Below are 26,340 nucleotides of genomic sequence, written 5' to 3'. Positions count from 1 at the left end.
TCCCTATTGGCCATTTGAATGTCATCTTTGGAGAAATGTCCATTCATGTTCTTTGTCCATTTTTTAACCAAATTATGTATTTTCTTTCTGGTGAGTTGTTTGAGTTCTTCATGTATTTTGAATATTAGGCCCTTACCAGATTATGATTTGCAAATGTTTTTTCCAGTGTGGGCTGTTTCTTCATGCTTTTGCTTCCTTTGCTGTGCAGAAGCTTTTTAGTTTGATGCAAACCCATCTGTCTGTCTGCTTTGGCTTCCTGTGCTGTGGGAATCACATCCAAGAAACCATTGCCAAGACCAAAACCAGAGATTTCCCCTGTATTTTCTTCTAGTAGTTTTAGTTTCAGGTCTATATTGAAGTCTTTAATCAAATTTTTTGCACATGGTGTGAATCAAGGGTCCAATTTCATTTTTCTCTGTGTGGAAAGCTAGTTTCCCTAGTCCATTTTTTTTTTCAAAAAGATTATTGTTTTGCCATTGTGTATTCTGAGTACCTTTGTCAAAAATCCACGTACCATAAATGTGTGGGTTTATTTCTGGGCCATCCTATTTGATGTGTCTTTTTATGCTAGTACCCTGAAACTTAGTTATGTAGTTTGAAATCAGATAGTGTGATGTCTTTGGCTTTGTTCTCAAGATTGCTTTAGTTATATATATATATATAGATCTTTTGTTGTTCCATATGAATTCAAGGTTTTTTTTTTCCTATTTCTGTGAAAAATGTCATTGGGATTTTAATAGGGATTTCATTGACAAAGTAGATTGCTTTGGATAGTGTAGATATTTTAACAATATTAATTCTTCTAATCATGAATCCAGGATATCTTTCCATTTATTTGTGTTATCTTCAGTCTTTAATCAGAGTACAGAGTGGCAGAGTATTCTAGCACATTCCTTTCACAGAGAAACTGGGAGCTTTTAAGTTTTAGTCCCTTTCTTTGCTTTGATCCTGAGGGATTAAGCCGTGGAATTTTGTGCATGCCCATAAAAACTTCTACTTCATTCTGTGATCCAGGGAGATATATATATACCTGGAAGATGTATAATCCCTGGAAGTGTGCACACACCCATAAAATGTCTCCACTTTGTTCTGTGGTCTGGAGAGATATATATACTTAATCCCAGCTGCTCTTAGAGCTAGGTGAATTAAGAGCCACACCATGGGGAGCCTTAGAGTTAAAGTGCTATAAGTGTAGTCTAAATCCTGTCCCATCAGGGAGAAGCTAGGGTTGGGGAATCCTTCCTAACTATAGCATGCAGTTCCCCAGGTGGCATTTGTGCCCAACTGTGCTTCAGTTTTTCCTATTCATTTGATGTGGATATTTTTTCAGACTTATTTATAAGAATCTCTCAACTCATTTCTGACTTTCTGTTACAGGGAATTAATGTGTGTATAGATGTTTATTTAGTGCCTTCATAGGTGGAGGGAGAGTTAAGAGCTTCCTATTCTGCTGTGTTGCTGATGTCACTCTCTACTTATTAGAAAGATTACATTGACCCAATGGTTGGGATTAACATACTACAAATAACGTTGCATAATATTGTTGTATTGGATCTTTGTCCAGAGGCCATTTGGAACCTCCAAAGGGTTTAGAAGAGCCTTCCAGCCAGAAACTCTTTGGTCCTATCAAGAATGAAGTAATTTGTTCAGGAAAAACAGATTTTTTATGGAAGAACTGTGAGTTTCTGGTAAATCGAATGTGCCATCTGGAAAGCCTCATTCAATCCTTGAAGATGAATATCTTTCGCATGCAAACTGAAAATGATTTGAATCCACAGAAAACAGGTATATGGAAGAGAATCATCAGAAATTTGATCCTGTTGGGTACTTGATGTGTTTATGATTCTTTTCCTTGCTGACCTTCTTTCTACTGTTGATGCCCCTCTTGTACTGCCTGGTAGCTTTTCTCAAGGATAGATTGAACACAATTCAGGAGGAACATTCCAAGGACCTGAAGCTGTTGCATCTTGAAGTGATGAACTTGCGCCAACAACTGAAAGATGTAAGAGAGGAAGAGGACAAGGCACAAGATGAAGTGCAGAGTTTGACTGCCCCTGTGGAAGTTGCCTCAGAGACAAAGGTTTGAGTCCAGAGTTCTGAAGTATAAACTCACTATTGTATATTAGCTGGAGGAAATAGCAGACCCATAAAACTGATTTTAAAAGTAGTAGCTGTTTCTAGTCATGGTGGTGCATTCCTGTAATCTCAGCAACTCTGGAGGCAGAGGCAGGAGGATCACAAGTTTGAGGTCAGCCTCAGAAACAGTGAGAAACTGTCTCACAATGAAAAATAAAAATGGCTGGAGATGTAGCCCAATGATAAAGTGCCCCTGGCTTCAATCCCCAATTCCAAACAAATAGTTTGTGTTGATGTGAGGATTCTTAGCATTTGACATTTACGTGCATTGATAACTAAAATCACTGTGTGCTGTCAGTGGTTTTGTTTGTTTGTTTGTTTTTTAAAAAAACATGGTATCATTGTTTTAAATAGCTTTATTTTCTTTATTTATTTTTATGTGGTGCTGGGGATTGAACCCAGTGCCTCACATGTACTAGGCAAGCACTCAACCACTGAGCCAAAATAAGCGCTCCACCCTAGCCTTATTTATTTATTTTTTTAAATAGAGTCCTTACCCTGTACAGTAGACAGCATCCAGAGGTATGAGGTAGTGTGTGCTCTTCAAGAGCTTGTATGCTAGTTGGGAGAACAAGGCATATAATGATAAATAGTGAAAAATAAATGTAGGAAATGCTAGAAGACAGTCTAAGACAATAAATGAATACTGCAGAGTAAGGCCTTTGTATTCAGTGTATTTGACAAGTGAGAAATCCCTTATCTAATGAGATTAGGTAGGCTTCAGGAAAGAGCTAGGACTGAAGCTGAACCTTGAGAAGGCAAAGTGGAGGGATAAGAACATTTCCAAGAACACACACAGAGACAGCAAAGAGTAGGGTCTGCTGGGAAAAGAAACTCTTTCCAGGGAACAAGCAGTATAATAGATATTCAAGATACTATTTTGCAAGGCCTTATGAAGTAGGATATTACTATTCCTATTTTTATTTTTAACAATAAGACTATTGGGACTCAGGGAGAAGTCACTTGTCCAAGATTACCACATGCTCATCTTCTTCCTGAAGCCCATGTTTGAACCTACATCTTTCTTCCAGGTGCAGTTAGGGTGAAATATATAAACTAACCTGACAGGGATGAGAATTTGTGGGAAATAAGTTGGGCATTAGCTAGGGAACACATTGTAGAGAATATCAAGAATAATATCATCAACATATAGAATAATCAATAGTTGGGCTGAGCCTGTGGGAAGGGTTTAAGAAATCACAATGAAAAATAGGAAAAGCTAATTTGGGGGGTTTATACATTATTGATTATGGAGAAAGGAGATCAGAGGCAGGAAAACCAATTAGGAATCTATTGCATTATTTGGCTTGAGAAAAATTAAGTCTGACTGGGGGTTGTGGCATTTTGAAAGGAAAGAGGTAAGAGATACATTGTGAAGAAAGATATTGTAAAATATGGTATTAGATAGAGATATAAGGTAGGAAAGAAGACAAAAATGAGTCTGAGATTTTATATCTAGGATTGTGGTGCCACTATCATTAATAATAAAGAAGAGAATAAGTAATGGAAGCTGTAGTTTTCATCCTCAACTCCTAAGCATGAACAATATTTAAAGCTAGATGAAATCATTCTTAGAAAATTTCCCCTATAAGAAAAATATCTGTTATTTGCCAACTTGTCCTCTGTTGAATTTTACATGAAAGGTGGGTGTGATTAATCACTATTTATGATCTAAAAGGTGAAATGATAGACACTGTGAATCAAAGTAATAAAATCTTATGTAATAATTACTTCAGAATTATAAGGAATATTTATAAGCATATTAAAGATAGTTTTTATTTTTAATATGTTGGGAAAATGCCTTGATTTGAACTGATAATCCATAGAGAAAATCATTTCTGTCATTTTAGATTATTTAAAACCTCTTTTCCTATTTTTTAGGATACTGCAGCTATTATTGAAGAGGAACTGAAGACCACAAAACGTAAAATGAACCTTAAAATTCAGGAGGTAAGACAAAAAGATGCCGAAGGGTGGCAGAGGTGTTGGAATTGCAAAGGGGAAATCAAGAAAGTTTAGAGAATGAAAAGAATCCTTTGAAGAAGAAAATATGTGACTATGTAATAGGAATACTAAAAATATACCCCATGTAATTTAGGTGAAAGTGTCTGCCTTTACTTGGCAATACAGACTTCCTTTTCTCTCAATACTGCCATAAAACTGGACATGATAAATAAATGCCCTCTGACCTAAGAAGGAAATAGTTACCATATGGTTGCTCATTTTCATGTTATTGCCCATATACTACAACAATTAAGCGGACACTTTCATAGAAAGGCCTTTTAATCCAAAATTGTGTTTAACATAAAAAGTTTTTTAATAAGACAGGTCATTTAATTTTATCTAGAAACCTGAATTTCAGCTTAAGTTCTGGGAATTACCACGTGAGTGACTGCTAAAAACTGTAGGGCTAAAAATTTGCAGCTAAAAACAGAAGAGTAAAGAATTACTAATCAGTGTATCATATAGTGGCCTTACAATCCCAGTAATCCCTGACAGAATAGTAATAGGTATTAGTCCAAATTAAAAAGGTCAAATTATATTTAAAAGATTCTTTTATGTAAACCGGAGAAGTAAACACACTTTTTAGGAAATTTCTCATGCAAAATTTTTTAAAAATTATAGATGATAGTTCTTCAGTTGGTAAATATTGCTATCTTTAAAACTATCTTCCATAGAGAACTTTATTTACCAGTAATTAATAATAAAAGCATGATTGTTCATGCTTAAAAATATTTTTTATTTTTTTAGATATTTTAATAGTTTAGAGCAGTTTTTAGTTTATAGAAAAATTGTGCAGAGCCAGCTGAGGCGAGTGGAATAGGAACAAGGCCAGCATGGGCAACTTAGTGAGACCATATCTCAGCTCCTGGTAGAGAGCACCCCTGAGTTCAATCCCCATTACTGCAAAAAAAGAAAGAAAGAAAGAAAATTGTGCAGAAAACAGAGTTCCCATTTACTCCTCTCCACTCCCAATTTCTTATATTAACATTATCTATTTATTTTCATTCTTATCAGTTATACATGACAGAAGAATGGTCTTTGATTCATTGTACACAAATGGAGCACAATTTTTCACTTCTCTGGTTGTATTAATATTATTGCATTAGAATGGTATGTTTTTGACATTTGATAAACCAGTATTGATTCACCATTTAAAGTCCATAGTTTATATTAGACTTCACTTATGGTTCTATACAGTTCTCTTTTTTAATGTTTTTATTAGTGCACTATAGTTATTTATAATATTGAGATTCATTTTGACATAATCATACATGTGTGGACTAATTTGCTCCAATTAATTTCTCAGTACTTCTCCTTTCCCTAACTTTTTCCCTTCCCCATTTACCCTGGCCTTCTTTTTCTACTCTACTGGTTTTCCTTCTATTTACTTATAGTTTTTTTTAAAGTAGTTCTTTATAAATATACATGAAGTGAAATTCACTTTGGTATATTCATATATGTACACAGCATTATTTATTCAATTTCATTCCACCATTTCTCCCTTCCCCATCCCTCATCCCTTTCCCTCAATCCCTTTCCTCTGCTCCACTGATCTCCCTTCTGTTTTCATGGGATTCCCCATCTCCCCCCACCCCTTATTTTGCTCTATTTTTGCATATGAGAGAAAATATTCAATCCTTTATTTCTGAGTCTGGCTTATTTCATTCATCATGGTTGTTTCCACTTCTGTCCATTTACCGGCAAATACTATAATTTTATTCTCCGGCAAATACTATAATGTTATTCTTTATGGCTGAATAAAACTCCATTTTGTATATATACTACATTTTCTTTATCCATTCATATGTTGACAGGTCTAGGCTGGTTTCATAACTTGGCTATTGTGAGTTGTGCTGCTATTACTATAATATGCTGTAGTGGCTGTATCACTACAGCATGATTTTAGTTCTTTTGGATAAATACCAAAGAGTGTATAGATGGGTCATATGTTAGTTCTATTCCTATTCTTTTGAAGAATCTCCATACTGCTTTCCAGAGTGGGTACACAATTTAGAGTCCCACCAACAATGTATGAATGTGCTACATAATGCCATCTATCTACCTTACAGGGTCAGAAACAATAGTTTCACTGCCCTAAAGAGGCACTGTGTCTGCATACTCAAAGCTTCTGCCTGTCCCTCTAGTCCCTGGCAAACACTGTTTTTAGAGAGTATTTATAGTTTTGTTATAGTTGGAATAATACAGTATGTACCCTTTTTGGACTGCCTTTCTTCCACTTAGCATATGCATTCAAAGTTCCTTCATGTCTTTTCATTGCTTGATAGTTCATATATTTTTATTCCTGAAAAATACTGCATTGTATGTACCACAGTTTGTTCATGCACTTATCTGTTAAAAGATGTCTTAGTTGATAACAATCATCGGAAATTATGAATAAAGCTACTATAAATATGTGTGTGTACGTTTTTGTGTGGGCATATGATTTCAACTCATATGAGTAAATAACCTAGGAGTATAATTGCTGGATTGTATAGTAAGCCTATGTTTAGCTTTCTAAGAAACTGCCATCCCCCCCACACAAAATAATTGATACACACCAGCCAGGACTTTTTGCCATTTAATAGGTGTGTATTGGTATTGTGTCTTAATTTGCAATTCCCTAATGATATTTAACATTGAGGACCTTTTCATAGGCTTATTTGCCAGTGTATCCTCTTTGGTATCTGATCTTTTTTCATTTTGTAACTAAGTTTTTTTAGTATGGAGTTTTTAGAGTTCTTTGTATATTTTGAATATTCTTTGGTTTGGATATAATTTGAGTGTATTTTTGAAGGTGCATGTGTTGGAACTTGATCTCCAGTATCATGATATAAGGAGATAGTCAGGACTTTAAGAGGTGGGACCTATGGAAGGTGTTTAGGTCACTGGGGACACCACGCTTGGAAGAGATTAATGCAGATCTCACAGTTCCTCAGAGAGTCAGATTGTTATACAAAAGAGTGAACCTGACCCCAGATCTCTCTGGCTTTCTCTCTTGCTATGTGATCTTTCTAAAAGCATTTCTTTTATTGTGATGCCATCTGCCCTACACAGATGTTGAACATATGGGGCCATCCAATCTTGGACTTTCAGTCTCCAAAACTATGAACTAGATAAATCTCATTCCTTTATACATTATTTAACCTCAGGGGTTTTGCTATAGCAATAGATAATAGGTACAGGTTCTTCATGAAATATTTGTTATGCAAGTATTATCTGCCAATCTGCAACTTGTCTTTTTAAAAATTTTTTAAATTCTTTTTAGTTATATGACAGTAGAATGTATTTTGACATACATACATGGAGTATAGCTTCCAATTTTTTGTGGTTATACATGATGTGGAGTTACACTGGTCATGTATTTATATATGAACATAGGAAAGTTATGTCTGATTCATTCTCTTGTCTTTCCCATTCCCCTCCCTTCCCCTGACTCTGTCCTGTCCTGTTGCGAGCTATCCATGGGCTCTGTGTGTGAGCTATGTGCATTTGAGTGGTATGAGGGGACTGGCCTGATGTTGCTGCCTGATTGGGCTGTGCATCACATGTGTGCCTTTTTTTTTCCCTTTACCTGTGATCCCACACAGCACCTGAGATGGGTGTGGCTTTCCAAGATGTCAGTCAACCTTCTGACCACAAGACATTGCTAAGCAAGACGCCACCCTTTGAAACCCAATCTCTTGCCTTATTTGGGTGGAATATTCAATGAATAGCTTTTCCCCAATAAATGGCGGGGGAGGGGGGGTTCAGGTGTGCTCACTCTCTTGCTTGCCTCTCTTGCTCCCCTTGCCCTCTTTCCAGTGTAGGAGCTGATCTTTGAGGTTGCAGAGCCTTCCTGACCCCCATAATTGAGAAAAAGATATTTTCGTGTTTGTGTGGTTTTTTCGTTCCCAGCCCAATTCACCCGGAGTGGCTTTACTTCTGTCGCCCGAACAGGATGTGGGTGACATTGTCTAGTCTGGTGAACCTCCCATTCCTGTGCCCTTACCTATTGTGAGTCAGCATCCACATATCAGAGAATATTCAGCCTTTGATTTTTGGGGGATTAGCTTATTTTACTTAGCATGATGGTCTCCAGTTTATCCATTTACCAACAAATGACAGAATTTCATTCTTCTTTATGGCTGAGTAATATTCCATTGTGGATATATACCACATTTTCTTTATAGGTTCATCTGTTAAAGTGCACCTAGGTTGGTTCCATAGCTTAGCTATTGTGAATTGAACTGTTATAAACACTGATGTGGCTGTGTCACTATAGTATGTTGATTTTACATCTTTTGGGTGTATGCTGAGGAGTGGGATACCTGAGTCAAATGGTGGTTCCATTCCAAGTTTCCTGAGGACTCTCCATTCTGCTTTCCCTAGTGGTTGCAACGATTTTCAGTCCCACCAGCAATATAGTATATACCTTTTCCCTCACATTCTTGCCAACATTTATTGTTACTTGTCTTTTTGATAATTGCCATTCTGACTGAAGTAAGGTGGAATCTCAGTGTAGTTTTAATTTGCATTTCTCTATCGCTAGAGATGTTGAACATTTTTTCATATATTTGTTGACTTCTTGTATTTCTTCTTCTATGAAGTGCCTGTTCAGTTCTTTTGCCCATTTATTGATTAGGTTATCTGGTGTTTTTTTTATTGTATTTTTGAGTTCTTTATGTATCCTGGAGATTAATGCTCTATCTGAGGTACAGGTGGTGAAGATTTTTTCCCATTCTGTAGGTTCTCTCTTCATGTTCTTGATTGTTTCCTTTGTTGTGTAGAAACTTTTTAGTTTGATAGCAGCCCATTTATTAATTCTTGATTTTACTTCTTGTGCTTTTTGAAAAAATTGGTTCCTAGGCTGATATGATAGAGAGTTATGTCCCAAGCATTTTGAATGAGGAATACTGCACCTGTGTTACAGAGAATACAGATGAACAGCCAGGGAACAGATGCATAGGCAAGGCATGTGAGAAATGAGGTAGAGCTTCTGAGCTCTCTCCCAGCACCCCCTCTAGTCACCTGCAGGTATTCAGCTATCTGTAAGCTCTTAAAACTTGGTTCTCTTGAGTTTTTGTTGAGGTTTCATTTCTTAGGCATGTTTTATTACATCATTGGTCACTAATGATCAACTCAACCTTCAGCCCCCTCACCTTCCCAGAGGCTGGCAGGTAGGACCAAAGTTTCTAAACCACTGATCATGCCTTTCTGACCAGCCTCTATGCTGAAGCTATGTAGGGGACCCCAGCCACAGTCATCTCATAATCATGTCATAACATATGAGAGATGCCCTTACCTGGAGATCCTAAGGGTTTTAGTAGCTGCATGCCAAGAGCCAGGAGCAGAGACCAAATATAATATATATCTTATGTCACAATACCACAGTGCACAGGTTCTCAATGAGTGTCAGTCTTGTCTTCTCCTTAAAAGTTGCTACATTGTTTAGCCCTTTAAATTACAAAATAATTGAAATAGCTTTTAGAGGCATGGCTATAGTACAATAGATTAAAATATATAAAAGTATCAAAACATGAGAAAATAAGAGTTGACAAAAATTCAGAAAATTCAGAAATAATATGTTACTGAAATCTGGTATTTGTGTTTTTTAAACTTTTTTTATTACAATCCATTGCAGGACATGAATTGCATACATGCAACATTTCATGAAGCAATACTTGTCCTTATTACTTGGCTGAGTGCTCTAATTTCTTTCTATTCTGCTCTACTATTTTCCTTTTCCTAAGTGCTGCTTCCAGCTTCCTCTTTTGGGTCTTAACACACAATTTGGAAAACAGACTTAACAGTATGAAGATGAGAGCAACCCAGTTTGACTGTTTCCTAGAAAGCCATCCATCAGGGAGAAACCAGCATGTTTCTGAGTAGTCATAAATGAAAGAAGAACATTTGGGGATGAGATAATGTGTCTGGGAAACTTTTCATGGTAACTTTGCTGTTCATTAGACATATGTTCAATTGGTCTTGCTAACTGCAGTATTGTTCTATAGCTAAGGAGACAACTGGCTCAGGAGAAGCACTTTAGGGAATCTCTTGAGAAATCTGAATCAGTCATGCTACTCAAAATACAGGAAATGGGATCAACAGTGGAAGAAGAACGGAAACAGGTAGATTTCTTCTCCTTATTTATATTAGGGAAATAAATAAAATAAAAACTGCTAACTTCATCAATAAACTTTTTATTTTGCTAATTTCTTCTAGATTTATTGTTTAGTTTTCTTTAGTGACCTATTAGCATTCTTAGTATGATTTTTAAAAAATTAGTGCAAAATAAGAAAGGACTCTAATATTATGTATTGTAATACTCTTCATTTATGAATGAGAATGTGAAGGACCAGAGAAATTAATTTGTTTCAGGTATTATAGAGGTGAACTCCTAACTCCTGGTACAATATCTTTCTTCTACACCAAGCAGTCTTTACTACAGGCATTGATTTTGAAAGGCATTACCCTGGGCTATGTATATGATCTGGTTAGAAAATAAAGACTAACCTGAACTAACAATGTTAACATTCAAAGAATGTTAATAAGTAAAACAATCAAGAATGTATTTACACTGCTGATTTCATTTATAATTTTAACACAATATTTTTGCCTTCATTGTAGTATTTGAAATATCTATATGTAAGTTAGAATACTTTAAATTCTAACTACCCAGGGCAATTGTATTTTCATATTTAATACCCATAATTAGATTATATAATTTAATTATTATTTTAACCAATGACTGCCATTAATAGCAGAATTATTAAAAGAATTTTACTTAAGGAATTTAGAAATGGTTCTCTTTTGCTGTAACTTTTACTGCCTGTGTGATAGTCATTAGCCACTTAAGCTATTTAAATTCAATTCCTCACTCTGGCCACATTGTACCTGCTCATTAGCCTCTTGTGACTAGTGACTATTGTGTTGAAGAATGCACAGAAGTTCTATTGGACAGCTCTGTTATAAGGCAGTGCATTCTGTTGAGTGGTTTTTTGGGGGGGCATGGGGGACCGTACTGGGTATTAAACACACGAGCGCTATACCACTGAGATTTATCCCCAATCCTTCTTATTTGTTTGTTTTATTTTGAGAAAGGGTCTCATAAGTTGCTAAGGCTGTTCTTGAGTTTGGGATCCTCCTTTTTCAGCCTCCCCAATCACTGGGTAACAGACATAAGCCACCATGCCCAGCTTCTGTTGAGATTTTAACTGTGACAACATATTAAATACTCCTCTTTTCTCTTCAGTGACATTGAGGTTGGAAATTCTGCCTTCCACAAGTTCTATAAGGTCATTTATTAGAAATCTTCACAGAAAATGAGTTTTTCTTTTACAATTTCAGGTGCACATTTTGCAGCAAAACTGTGTTGCCTTACGCAGTTCTATACAGGCCACCCAAGAACTACTGGCACAGGAGCAACAGAAAAAAGAAGAGTTGGAGATGGCTATCTCACAGCTCAAGTCTGATCTAAGTATGAACATAGATGCTAGAAGTCACACTTTTGTTAGTATTTTGAGATTTCATGCAAAAACCTCCTATGATCCCAAATTCTTGAAGTAGCCAGTGTTACTGGCATTTCCCACAGTTCTGTATGTAAGTAACTGCTGATTTCTTTTCTACCTATAACACTGAAACAAAAATCAATGTTGGTAATAAAATTAGGACCCTATTTGTTGTAAACTATTCTTTTACATTATTTTCCCTTCTTATTTAAGTGTTTGGGTACTTGGGAACATTTGGTTTCCAGATATTTAGATTGAATACTGGATAATAAAATATTAATAAGGAAATAAGTCTATTCTTGCTAATTACAGATTCTGTCAATTCCTCATGTCAATTCTCCATTCTTCAGGTTATCAATATGTTTTGGTTAACCTATATTTGTAGAGATGGGTAGTTGTCAGATACTTAAATAGTATTTAGACTGTTTCCCTCATTTTATAGAGATGAGTGACACAGCTGGTAAATGGAAGAGCCTAGATTTGATCCTGAGTATAGGTACTCAATCATGCTGCTTCTAACTCATCAGCTCTTTGTCTTACCGCTTTGTTAATAAGTCATTGTAAAGCAATTTTTAAGTAGTTTCAACTATAGAAATCATGAAGAGTCATGTGTATCATGGTTTTTACAAAAATTATTTAATACTCAAAGCTAGCCATGGCTATTCAAAATTATTTGAACAAAGAAATGGCAAAGCGAAGCCTAAACCTGGATCTTTTAACCCTTTAAGTCCCGTATTCCTTCTGTTGCACCTTCTCTGGTCTCTTGCTGTATTCGGGCAAGGGAATAGCATAAAGGAAATGAAAATTATAAAAAATAAAGCAAAGAGTAATCTGATCAATGTTTTGATTTTTCTAGTTCCACTTTGTGTTTGTGTGTGAGTGTGTGTGTGTTACTGGGAATTGAACCCATGGGCATTGTACAATGTAGGCAAGTGCTCTACCACTGAGCTACATCCCTATCTCTCTATTTTTTTTTTTTTTTTTTTTTAAGATGGGGTCTCATTAAGTTGCCAAGGCTGGCCTTGAACTTGCAAGCCTCTTGTTTTCACTGTTCGGAGTAGCTGGGATTATGGGCATGTGCCACTATGCCCACCATTTGATTTACTCTTTTTAGTGGAAAATAACCTTTCTTAAAGTTGCTGGGTAATGAATTACTACATGAAGTTCTCTGACAATGGCCCAAGAAAACTTTCTGTCTTCTTTATAATCGTGTGCCTACAAAAATGTATGTTGCATTTTATGATGCTTCCATATTATCTCAGTTGAGCCTTACAGCAGTCTTTTCAGAAAGATAAGAAAATATACCTATTACACAGAAGAATAAAAAGATCAGAGAGACTGAACCCAATAACACAGCAAATAGAATAGCTGGGACTAAACTGCAGATCTTTCTTTTAGTTGGCTATCTTATTGAGGTTTTTTAAAAATGTTACTTTCACATTGGTTAATGCTTTATTGTTTAATTTTGTAAAGAATATGTGAAGACCATTAAAAAAAGGAAGGTTAAAACAATGGTAATTCATACTAACATGAGGAAAATATGAATATAATATGAATATCAATTATGTGCTAAATTTTTAATTATAGACTTTTTACTATAAGTAATTTTATTACTTTAAGGTACAAATAGTTATTCTAACTGCATTAATAAAAAATGCCTTTAAATATTTTCAATGAATTTTAAAATGTAATTTTTTAACTTCATGTAGTAACAAAAATTTATATACCTATTACTTAAAGTGATAAATTGTTCTCCCAAGATAAACATTCCTCTGTCATTCTTTGATTAGTAGAACTTTCAAAACAGGTCATATAGTCTATCTTTTTGATTCTTCACACATTTTTAATTAGAGTTTAATGAGTTATTGATTTATATATTCAAAAAGTATGGCTTTTATAAAGTATATCCTATATAAAATGTCAGTTTTCATAATTTTCTGACTTTAGCATTGAAGTAAAAAAAAAAAACTAAAAGATTTTTTGGCAGTGTCTACATAGTCTAATTACTGTCAGAAAAGTTTGTTTTTTGGTAACTGGTGATTGAACCCAGGGACACTATACCACTGAGCCTCGTCCCAACCCCTTTTTATTTTTTATTTTGAGACAGGGTTTTGCTAGATTGCTTAGGGCCTCACTAAGTTGCTGAGGTGGCCCTTAAACTTGTAATCCTCCTGCCTCAGCCTCTCAAGACCCTGGGTTTACAGGGATGCACCACCACACAGGCGAAAGTTTATATCTTTTGACTAAAGTGTATAATGCCAAACTGTTCCCCAATTTTCTGCTTTTTATTGCCTATGCTCCTGAGTGGTTTCAAATGTCTTTCCCCCCACATAAAATCTCCTTCTGAGTTCCAGACTCGTATCTTTTTATTTTATTTTTTGAGGTGGTAGACATTGAACCCAGGTCCTTGTTCATACCAGAGAAGCACTCTACTGCTAAGCTACATTCCCAGCCCTTTTAAAAATTTTTATTTTGAGATAGAGTCTTTCTAAGTTGCCCAGGTTTGCCTTGAACTTTCTGCCTTAATTTCCTGAGTATCTGGTATTATAGTTGTGTACCATCATACCTTGTTAGACCAGTATCTTACTGCCAACTAAACATGTATATTTGAATGCTCTTCGGATGCATCAGAGCATATGGAAAACTTAAGAGTTTATTCATTTTTACCCATTCTAGCCTCTAAACATTCTCTTTGCCCTGTATTTCACAGTTGACGGGTCCTGCATTCCAAGTTCGAATGCGATAGATTCTCCTTGACTCCTCTATTGCATTTATCCTACTGATAACCACCAAGTCCTGACAGTCCTCTCTGCTTACTGTTTCATAAGTCCATTTTTCCTCTGCAGCCCTGTTTTTATCCTAAGAGAGCCAGCTCTCACTGTTTTACACTGATCTTCCTGCCTTTATTGAATCTCTCCAACAAAAAACTTCTGTTCAGCACTCTTCCTGGTTTAACATCCCTCAGACTCATCATCAATGCATTGAGTAGATAAAATGTTGTCTCATTTACCACTGTAAATGACTATAGACTAGTTTATTGATGATTTTATAATAGTTTTTGGCCTATGAAAATCAGAATAGAATCTTTAATTCTTCTTTCACAAAATATTGATTAAAAAACTTAGTTTCTGAGGAGGAAAAATATCTTGTGTTTTCAGTGTAGTAAGTTATTATTGTCATAATTATATGGATTTTTGTTTTTAGTTTCTAGAGATGACCTCATTTCCAAGTTGGTCGAAGACAATAAGGTAAGTTTTCCTCTCTTTACTAAGTCATATTTTCTCACTCATGTTGTTTTTTACAGTCCTTATTGTGTATCCTAAAAACTTTAGGAAAAAATTTAGATAAATAAGTTGCATATTCTGGATAACACTAGGTATTAGGAACTAAGTAATCATTTTTGCAAGTTATTATAGTTTGAAAAGGTGAATTGGGGTTAGGGCTGGGGCTGTAGCTCAGTGGCAGAGCACTTGCTTAGCATGCATGAGGCACTGGGTTTGATCCTGAGCACCACATAAAAATAAAAAACAAATTAAACATAGTCATTCTGTCCATCTACAACTACAAATTTTTTTTTAAAAAGGTGAATTGGCAAATATGATGAGATATTTGTGGATTTTGCCAATTTATAAACTAATTATTAAAAAATTTCAATCACTGTCACTCTACTATCTCAAGAAAACTAGTTTGTGACTACCCCCTTCTAGCCTCCACTTCCAGGTACTACTTGATGAAATGTCTCTTAAATAATCCTTGAATGTACACCTTTTAAATTGCAAGAGCTTATTGCTAATAGGAAAAAAATGCATATGCAATATAAGAAATCTGCAATCATAGAGTAGAACTTTCTTGATAAAGGATATTAGTAATATTTAGGTTATAGTTTAAGGAGTTCTTTCTGATTGGAATCCCATTGTGAGAATAAACTTAATAAATAGTTTTTTTAAAAAAAAATAGACCATATTTTTAGAGCTGTTTTCGGTTTCTAGCAAAATTGATCAGAAGCTATAAAGATTTCCCAGGTACCCTCCTGCCCCTATACATGCCTCCCTTATTATCTACATGCTCTTTGGACTGGTAAATTATTACAAATTGATGACTATATTGACATAGCAAAGTCTGTAATTTACATTAGATTTCACTCTTGTACATTTTATGGATTTAGACAAATGTATGATGACATATATTCACTATTATAGAATCACACAGAGTACTTTCACCGTCCTAAAAATCTTCTGTACTTTATCTATTCATTACCCCTCCCCTTGCAACAGCTGATCTTTTTACTGTCTTCATAGATTTGCCTTTTCAAGAATATCATAAAGTTGGAATCATATAGTACATGTAGCCTTTTTAGACTGGCTTCTTTCACTTAGTATTTTAAGTTTTTAAATTATGAATAAAGATGCTATAAATATAGCAATATAAACATAACTGTGGGCAGGTTTTTGTGGACATAAGTTTTCAGCTCTTTTGGGTAAACACCAAGGAGCATGATTGCTGTATCATATATGGTAATAATAATTTGAGTTTGTAAGAAATTACCAAACTGTCTTCCAAAGTGGCTTTGTCATTTTGCTTTCCCACCAACAATGAATGAGAGTGCCTGTTGCTTTATATCCTTACCAACATTTGGTGCTGTCATTGTTCTGGATTTTTACTATTCTAATAGGTGTATAATAGTATCTTATTTTGTATAAACAGTTTTGATAAATAATTTAAAAATAAAGAGAAGTTTGGGAGTTGAAAATACTAAGATTTTTAATAATTTGTGTAAGACCAATACATGTGTATCTCATTGGAAAACTTGAACAAGTACTGGCCAGAATACAGATAGGTATTTTTATAGAGATATATATGATATCTTGTACATGTGAAAAAGGGAAATTGTTTTTTAATTCCAATAGAACATGCAAATGTCTTTCAACAAGGAACATGAAGAAAACACATATTTGAAGTCTGAAATATTATCCCTTCATGAAGCATCAGCAAAAACACAGGTAGATATTCACTGTTTTAAATGTTATTTAATTTTGTTCAATTAAAGAACCAAGGTTAATCTTGATTATATAAATGTATACTATATATATCATCAAACTATTTACTTTCATAAGATCTGTTTCATCTATGATGCATTATCAAAATAACTGTAGTTTTCATTTTGATCTCCAAATTTCTGTGACATAATAATATATAAGATCTATCACTAAATCATGCACTAGTTTACAGTTTGCTTTCTAATTTAGTTGTTAAATATGAATACCTCTCTACAATGAACTTAAAAAAGCATTTCAATGACAAGGGCTAAATATTATACTTTGTATCTTCCATAGCAAATAACACAGTCAGAACTGAACTAATGCTTATTGGATTTTGGAGTTAGGTGTAATCATTCTCAGTGAGGTGGTTGTTCCCAAATTTAGCTGATACTTTATCTATATTAATAAACACATGTACATTTTAGATAATCATCACATATACAGAAAAACTAGAGTTATCACAGAGCCCAAGAAATAGAGTTTATCACTCAGAATAACTTTTATGTTGGCACAGTTTGATTACTACAATGTAAGGATAATAGTGTACTGTGCTTTCTTTATAATAAAGAAAATACAAATATGTCTTTATAAAATAATAACAATATCTACTACCATTATTCTATACTAATAGTAGTTAACATTTTTTTCTGAACCCATCCCACGTTCTAGGCACAATTGTTAGCACCAAATATTTCTAACAAATTGTAATTGGTAGAATAGTACTATGAAATAGAAACTATTAGCTACATCATAAGGAAGCTGACACACAAAAAGTACTAATAGTGTAGCTAATAAGTGACAGTTGGAATTTGAGCTCAGGCAATCTGGCTTTAAAGGGGGGAAGAACTATTTTTTCAAGGAGCAAGTGTTCTCCATGTGTCTCACTCCTAGGTATTCCTTGATGAATAGTTTGTACATCTGGTTATGACTTTTAACATGCCTCCTAAAGTGTTCCTAACCACAGTACAGCATAGTACAGTACACTTGCTAGATCATCTTTCATTTATCTTAACATTTTATTGATTTTTTCCTATTTCTCCTTCAGAGTGATATGCCCTTATCCTTGAAGAACTTGTTCATTAAAACACAAGGTCCTTGCCAAATCTACCTTGCAAAAATAGCTCAAAATTCAAAGGAACATTTTTCATAATATAAATTTCAAAATATGAAAAGATGAGAATTATGAACTAGGGCTGGAGATGTGTAGCTCAGCCCTAGTTCATAATAGAACATTTATCTAGCATGTATGAGGCCCTGGGTTTGATCCCCAGTATCAATAAGAATTCTCAACAAACTACATGTCTGATCTGTATCACAAGGTTTTTGTTTCATTCTAAAAGATTAACCTCATCATAGTAAATTCAGTACTATCTTTGATGGCAAAGGAACTTAGATATTTCATGTTACTAGCTAAATATTTCTGAATGCTCATCATGTAGTGATAGAAATCAATTTAAAAAAGATTATCTGGGTATACCTACATTGTAAATTCCATTCTGCAGATGTCTTGCACTAATTGATCAGTGATCAAAATTATGAAAAACAGATAAGTAAATTGCCAGATGCCTTAGTTGCTCCACCTAATCAACAAATCTCTCCTTTTAATTTAGAATTTTTTAGGATTTTGACTCCAGATATTTTAAAATACTCTATAAAGCAGTGAAATATTAATTGGAAATAGGTTAAATAAGTTAGAATCACCCATATAGTGAGATACTATGCAGTCATTAAAAGTAATGATATATAAGTGAAATAATTTTTTATCAAGGAGATCTGTGACTTGCTGTATATGTTGTCTTAGGTTTCAAATGACCAACTGAGTAGAAAGTGCTCAGAGCTAAGCAGTATGCTTCAGAATGCTACTGTGGAAAATGCCAAGATTATTGCTGACCACCAAGCCATTCTGCAGGTACTCATTTAACACTAGTGAACTTCTGCTAGAAGCAGCAGAAAGCCAACCTAAGAGGTCAGAAAATGTACATTGCCAACTAAATAAATAAAATATTTAAATGATTTCAAAAGTTTATTGAAGTAGTATTATTTTTTATTAGTTTCCAGTTTTCATCAGAGGAATGATTTGGCCTTATACTTAGTACTTTTTCATGGTTTCTTTTCAAATATCATAACTTTTAATTAGGTATTGGTGTTAGGAGTTTTACAGAATTTGCAGCAGGCTGGGTAAACAGTGCCTCTTGATTATTGGCTAGTAGAGGTATAAAACTATAGAACTGTAGTCAACTCAGGGTGGAACAATGAGAAAGCTGAGACATTAAATTCTATTAAAAGAGATTTTATTTATGGAGATAAAACTTGTATATTATAAGTTAGTTTGGTATCTTTAATCAGTTACTCTGAAAATATACCCTATTAAATGGCATCTCAACTTATAAAATTACTCCTAACACTCAGGTAGAGCAAAAAATGATGACGCAGACATTTCAAGAACAGAACTTACTGCTGGATGCAGCCCATGCCAGCATCACAAATGAACTATACACAGTTCAGAATGAAAAAACCCAACTCCAAACACATCTGTAAGTAAATTACTGGCAACTTCCTATGTATCTTTCATTCTTGCACTTGAATTTCTTTAATGAAAATGTTTAATTCTGTGATTTCTGGGCCAGCCACAAAGATAAAACAAAGATGCTGCCTTCAACAATAAGTTTTGTTAGAACATTGTGGTAACTGCTCTTAGGTGAGAGTTATGTTCTATAAGAACACTTAATTATTCTATTAAAGCAGAACTCTCATTTAACTTTCATGTCTCCTTGTTCTCTTTGTGCAGGGACCATTTAATGCTTGAGCATAACCAGTGTATCCAGAAAGCACAGGATGCTGAGAAAAGGACAGCTGCACAAAAAGAGCTTCTAGAATCAACCATTACAAGATTGCGAGGTGAACTGGAAGCATCAATACAAGAGAAGAAGTGTCTGCTAGAGGAGAATGAAAGATTTCAGAAAGAGGTAGGGAAAAGCAGATTTATATTACCTCCTGCTTGCAGTGTAATTATACTGTTTTAAAATTCTACTCTAAGTTCAAAAGACATAAAAAGAAAGAAAATTCAGAGCAGGTTTTCTGAGTTGCTCATTAAAGAAATCTTTAGGTGGCTAATCTGTGCATTTTGACATGTGAAGTCATCTGGGCCTAATAGTGCAGTATACCTTATATAGCATCAGTAAATATCAACTAATAATTCACACATCCTCCTGTTAGTTAAGGGGTCAGATTTTAAAAATTTATTTTCCCTGAAGGAGTGGGACAGTGGAGGTTAAGGGAAAGAGCCCCTTTTTCCTAGTTAGGAAGGAATCAGCAGAGTCTGACATGCAGGCGTGTCTTTCTACTTGCAGGGCTCTTTGTGAAGTCTGCTCTGCCTCAGAGACTCCCTGATTGGCCCCTTTTCTGAGAGGATGTGATATCTCTGCAGTGTAGGTATTAACTAATATGCAGGATGTGTCTGATATAGTAGAGCCTGTCAACTGCTGTAAAATTGACCCATTTCTTTTCCCCCCTTGGGCAGGTTAATAAAACTGAAAAAGAAATAGCACAAGAGAAAAGCAATTGGGAAAAGGAATTAGCTAAAAACAAGGTATTCCACATTTTATTTGTTGATATTTCACTGTATTTCATTTCCTTCTGATTGCTGCCTACCATATCAGCTTATCTTAATTAGGATATGGGAGATTTTTTGATTACCAAGTTGAAGGGGGAAAGGGAGTCGAAAAACTGATGCCACTTGGAACACTGTTGCAAAAGGGTGTTTCTGGGGGACCTTTGCTTATTGAACATATAGAGTTTGCTAGTGAGTCTTCACTGCCTCTGGCCTTAGTGTTCCCTGAGTATTTTAGCCAGAAAGTTCCCTGAGAGTGAGCTAATAGGCCTGTAAGAGGCAAAGGGATGATTGCAGACACTGCTGGTTTAAAAAAAGAAAAAAACTAATTTAGGCTTCTTAAGTACCTGTTAGCACCTGCCACTCTATCTTGGAGGTACCCTTTTCTCTTTCTCTTTTTAAAATTTTTTCAAAAACGTAAGACATAATATTGGTACATCTTTATTGGGTACATAATGGTAATTCAGTACATGTGTACAATGTGTAATGATCAAATCAGGGGAATAAGCACTTCCATCTCTTCAAACATCAATATTTGTACATATCAAGAATGTTGTATTCTTTTTCTCAAAAAATTTGGAAATATATTTGTATTTCTGTGGTATCAGTTGTAATGGCTCTTTTTTCATTTGTTTATTTTTTATTGTTTGTTTCTCTCTTTGCTGGTTAGTGTAGTTAAAGGTGTGTAATTTTTGTCTTTTTGAAATACCAACTCTGATTCGTTAAATTTTGTATGTGTGTTTTTAGTTTTGGTTTTATTTATTTCTGTTTATTATTTCTTTACTTCTACTAATTTGGAGTTTGATTTTTCTTTTCTAAGTCCTTGAGGTACACTAATAATTATTTGAAATATTTTTTGATGCATCCATTTATTTATATTCACATATTTATTTATATATTTCTACTTGCTTTTGCTATATCTCAGATTTTGATATGCTTTGATTTTCATTTTTCAAGACATATTGATTTCCCATTTAATCTCATCAATTATACTTTAATCATTTAGCAACATATTGTTCAATTTCCAAGTTTTTTTTAACTTTCCATTATTCTTGTTGATTTATATGTTTATTCTGTTATAGTCTAAGGAGATACAGAGACAATTTAATTTTTTTTCATTTATTGAGACTTTATTTGTCACCTGCCATGATTTATCCTGGAAAATGTTCCATGTAATGATAAGAAAAATATAATATTCTGCTGCTGTTGGAAAAATATTCTGTAAATGTCTGCTAAGCACATTTGCTCTATAGTATGATTTAACTATGGTTTTTTAATTGATTTTCTGTAAGGTTGATCTGTCTATTGAGGACTGTAGGGTGTAGAAGTACCTAACTATTATTATATTGGAGCCTGTCATTCCCTTTATATATAATATTTGTTTTATATTTATATATTTGGGAAGTCTAGTGTTGGGTGCATATATATTTACAATTGCTATAACTTCTTGTTGAATTCTTTTATAAATATATAATGGATTAATTTTTATACTTTTTAAACTCTTAAATTTTAAAAAAATTGTATGACAACAGAATGCATTTCACTTCATTGTACACAAATGGAGCATAACTTTTTAATTCTCTGATTGTACACTATGCAGTCGTATCATTTGTGCAGGCATACATGTACCTAGGGTAATGACATCATTCTCATTCCATCATCTTACCTACCCCATGCTCCCACCCCTCCCAGTCTCCTCTTTGCCCAATCCAAAGTTCCTCCATTATTCCCATGCCTCCTCCCCCCATTATGGATCAGCATCTACTTATCAGAGAGAACATTTGGCCTTTGGTCTTGGGGGATTGGCTTATTTTGCTTAGCATGATATTCTCCAACTGTATCCATTTACCTGCAATGCCATATTTTCTTCTCTTTTTAAAAAATATTTTTAGTTGTATATGGACTCATTACCTTTATTTGGTTTATTTAGTTTTTTATATGGTGCTGGGGATTGAACCCAGTGCCTCATGCATTCTAGGCAAGCACTCTACCACTGGTCCACAACCCCAGCCCTTTTATTTTCTTTTAATGCTGAGTAATATGGCATTGTGTAAATATACCACAGTTTCTTTGTCCATTCATCTATTGAAGGACATCTAGATTGGTTCCACAGATTAATTATTGTGAATTGAGCTGCTATAAACATTGATGTGGGTGTGTTACTATAGTATGCTGATTTTAAGTCGTTTGGGTATAGACTGAGGAGTGGAATAGCTGAGTTGAATGGTGATTGCATTCTAAGTTTGCTAAGGAATCTCCATACTGCTTTCCAGAGTGGTTGCACCAATTTGCAGTAGGCCACCAGCAATGGATGAGTGTACCTTTTGCCCTACATCCTCGCCAGCACTTATTCTTGCTTGTATTCGTGATAATTGCCATTCTGACTGGAGTGAGATGAAATCTTGAGTAATTTTGATTTTATTTCTCTAATTGTTAGAGGTGTTGAACATTTTTTTCATATATTGGTTGTTCAATTGTATATCTTCTTCTGAGAAGCGTCTGTTCAGTTCCTTAGCCCATTTATTGATTGGGTTATTTGCTTTTTTTTTTTAATGTAGTGTTAGATGGACAGAATACCTTTATTTTATTTGTCTATTTTTATGTAGTGTTGAGGATCAAACCCATTGGCTCACACATGCGAGGCAAGCACTTTATCACTGAGCTACAGCCCGAGCCTGGGTTATTTGCTGTTTTGGTGTTAAGTTTTTTGAGTTCTTTATATATCCTGGAAATTAGTGTTTTGTCTGATGTTCGTGTAGTAAAGAAGTTCTCCCACCCTGAGGGCTCTCTCTTTACATTATTGATCATTTCCTTTGCGTAGAAGAAACTTTTTAGTTTGAATCCATCCCATTTATTGATTCTTGATTTTATCTCTTGCACTTTAGGAGTCTGGTTAAAGAACTCAGGAACTAATCTGACATGATGAAGATTTGGGACTACTTTTTCTTCTGTTAGGCACAGTGTTTCTGGTCTAATTTCTAGGCCCTTGATCCACTTTGAGTTCAGTTTTGTGCATGATGAGAGATAGGGCCTTAATTTAATTTTGCTGAATATGGACTTCCAGTTTTCCCAGCACCATTTGTTGAAGAGGCTATCTTTTCTCCAAGGTATATTTTCAGTGCCTTTGTCTAGTACAAGATAACTGTATTTATCTGGGTTTGTCTCCGTGTCTTTTATTCTGTACCATTGATCTACATGTCTATTTTGGTGCCAATACCATGCTGTTTTTGTTACTATAGCTCTGTAGTGTAGTTTAAGGTCTGGTATAGCAATGCCACCTGCTCCACCCTTCTTGCTAAGGGTTATTTTGGCTATTCTGGGTCTCTTTTCCAAATGAATTTCATGATTGCTTTTTCTGTTTCTATGAGGAATGTTGTTGGGATCTTAATTGGAATTGCATTAAATCTGTATAATACTTTTGGTACTATGGCCATTTCGACAATAATGGCCTATCCAAGAACATGGGAGGTCTTTCCATCTTCTGAGGTCTTATTCAGTTTCTCTTTAGTGTTCTGTAGTTTTCATTGTATAGGTCTTTCACCTCTTTTGTTAAATTGATTCCCAAGTTTGTTTGTTTGTTGAGATTATTTTGAATTGGGGTAGTTTTCATAATTTCTCTTTCGGAGCTTTCCTCACTGATGTATAGAAATGAATTTGATTTATGGGAATTGATTTTATATCCTGCTACTTTGCTGAATTCATTTATTAATTCTAGAAGTTTTCTGGTGGAATTTTTTTTTTTGGATCCTCTAAATATGGAATCATGTCATTGTCAAAAAAATGATAGTTTGAGTTCTTTGTTTCCTATTTATAGACCTTTAATTTCAATTTTTTAATAGTTTTTGGTTGAAAATCAGCTTCATCTGATGAGTATAACTACCCCTCCTCAGTTTTGGTTCTTGTTTGCATAGTATATCTTTTTCATTTCACTGTGTGTATCTATACCAATGAAGTGAGTTTCTTATAGGCATCATATAGTTGGATCTTGTTTGTTTTTAATCCATTCAGCCAGTCTGTCTTTTGATTGATTAATTCATTTATATTCAAGGTTATTTTTATGGTTTGGATCTTTTTATTATTTTACTTATTTATATTTATGTGGTGCTGAGGATCAAACACAATGCCTCACATTTGCTAGGTAAATGCTCTATCAGTGACCTACAACCCCAGCCCTGTAGTTTGAATCTTAAATGTCTTCCCAAAGTTCATGGATTAAAAGCTTGGTACCAACATAATGGTGCTATTGGGAGGTAGTGGAAACTATAGGAAGTTGGGCCTAGTTATAGGAAGTAGGTCACTGGGTGTATGCCTTTTTAAAAGTATATTTTTTCCCTCACACATGCTTTGCATGTGTTCTTTCTCTCTTTTACTCCCCCTTCTCTTCCATTCTGAGGTGATCTGCCATGAAGTGAGCAGCTTTAACTTTGTCATTCCATCCCTGCCTTGATGTTCTGCCTCACTACAGTCCTAGAATCAACAGAACCAAGAGATCAGGAGCTGAACCCCTGAAACAATGAGCCAAAATAAATATTTCCTTGTCTAAGTTGATTTTCTTGGGTATTTGGTCACAGCCACTGTGATTAACACAGTTATTAACAGGTACAAACTTGCTCCTGTCATTTTGTTGTTTTCTTCATTTGTTTTGTTTTATATATTCCTTGTTCCTTTCTACTTCTCTTGTAATTTGTCTTTGTAAGTTTGATTCTCTTCTCTTTTTCATGTTTCTATTCTTTTAGTGTGTTTTGTACACTTATATGTGTTTTCATGATGGTGATTATTGTTCTTTTGTTTCTAGACAATCCTTGTAGAGCTGGTCTCATGGTGAATTCCCTAAGTTTCTGTTTATCTGGGAAAAACTATTCTTCATTTCTGAAGAGAAGTTTTTCTGTGTATAGGGTTCTTGGTTGGCAGGGTTTTTTTCTTTCAAGACTATGAATATATCATCTCATCCTGTTCTGGTTTGTAATATTTCAGCCAAGAAATCTGCTATTATTCTAATGGACATTCCTTTATATGTCATTAGATGCTTTTCTCTTGGTATTTTTAGAATTTCCTATTTTATCCCATAATCATCACAAATTTTTTGAAAAAAATTTTTACAAAAAAACCGAGGTGCAGGCATTATGTAGAGCTTTTTTTAAAAAATCATGCTACTATGTTAAAATAATATATTACTAAACTATCTTTGGAATAATATTAGGCTACATAGAATACTCACAAATGTACATCAAAATTGAATAGCTGGGCTGGGATTATGGCTCAGTGGTAGAGCGCTTGCCTTTCATATGTGAGCTATTGGGTTTGATTCTCAGCACCACATATAAATAAATAAGTTATTATTTTTTGAGGCTATTGAAAATGGGGTTGTTTTTCTCATTTCCCTTTCTGAGGATGTGTCACTGATATACAGAAATGCCTTTGATTTATGGGTATAGATTTTATATCCTACTACTTTGCTGAATTCATTTACTAGTGCTAGAAGTTTTCTGGTGGAACTTTTAGGGTCTTCCAGGTATACAATCATATCATCAGCAAATAGTGCCAGTTTGAGTTCTTCTTTTCCTATGTGTATCCCTTTTTTTCCTTTCATCTGTCTAATTGCTCTGGACAGTGTTTCAAGAATTATGTTAAATAGAAGTGGTAAAAGAGGGCATCCCTGTCTTATTCCAGTTTTTAGAGCTAATGCCTACAATTTTTCTCCATTTAGAATGATGTTGGCCTGAGGCTTAGCATAGATAGCCTTTACAATGTTGCTCCTGTTATCCCTAGTTTTTCTAGTGTTTTGAACATAAAGGGTGCTGTATTTTGTCCAGTGCTTTTTCTGCATCTATTGAGATGATCATATGATTCTTTAAGTCTATTGATGTGATGACTGACATTTATTGATTTCTATATGTTGAACTAACCTTGCATCCCTGGGATGAATCCCACTTGATCGTGCACAATCTTTTTGATATGTTTTTGTATTTGGTTTGCCAGAATTTTATGGAGAATTTTTGCATCTATGTTCATTAGAGATACTGGTCCGAAGTTTTCTTCATTTGATGTGTCTTTGCCTGGTTTG

General features: G+C 34.6%; 1 protein-coding gene across 1 annotated transcript in view; it reads left to right on the top strand.

Moving 5' to 3' along the window:
- Ccdc150 (coiled-coil domain containing 150) overlaps positions 1-26,340 on the top strand; it is a 107,231-nt gene that overhangs the window by 2,626 nt on the left and 78,265 nt on the right. Inside the window, exons 2-12 of the mRNA XM_076866119.2 lie at positions 1,565-1,785; positions 1,902-2,080; positions 4,018-4,086; positions 10,131-10,247; positions 11,467-11,596; positions 14,832-14,875; positions 16,535-16,627; positions 18,468-18,575; positions 19,076-19,200; positions 19,455-19,632; positions 20,187-20,255. Coding sequence (XP_076722234.2) covers positions 1,565-1,785; positions 1,902-2,080; positions 4,018-4,086; positions 10,131-10,247; positions 11,467-11,596; positions 14,832-14,875; positions 16,535-16,627; positions 18,468-18,575; positions 19,076-19,200; positions 19,455-19,632; positions 20,187-20,255 — 1,333 coding nt within the window. The remainder of the gene's footprint in view (positions 1-1,564; positions 1,786-1,901; positions 2,081-4,017; positions 4,087-10,130; positions 10,248-11,466; positions 11,597-14,831; positions 14,876-16,534; positions 16,628-18,467; positions 18,576-19,075; positions 19,201-19,454; positions 19,633-20,186; positions 20,256-26,340) is intronic.

This window comes from Callospermophilus lateralis, chromosome 9 (assembly GCF_048772815.1).
Source record: "Callospermophilus lateralis isolate mCalLat2 chromosome 9, mCalLat2.hap1, whole genome shotgun sequence".
Lineage (NCBI taxonomy): Eukaryota > Metazoa > Chordata > Mammalia > Rodentia > Sciuridae > Callospermophilus > Callospermophilus lateralis.
The sequence above is the reverse complement of the archived record's forward strand: the minus strand, read 5'-3'. Positions and strand labels throughout refer to the sequence as shown.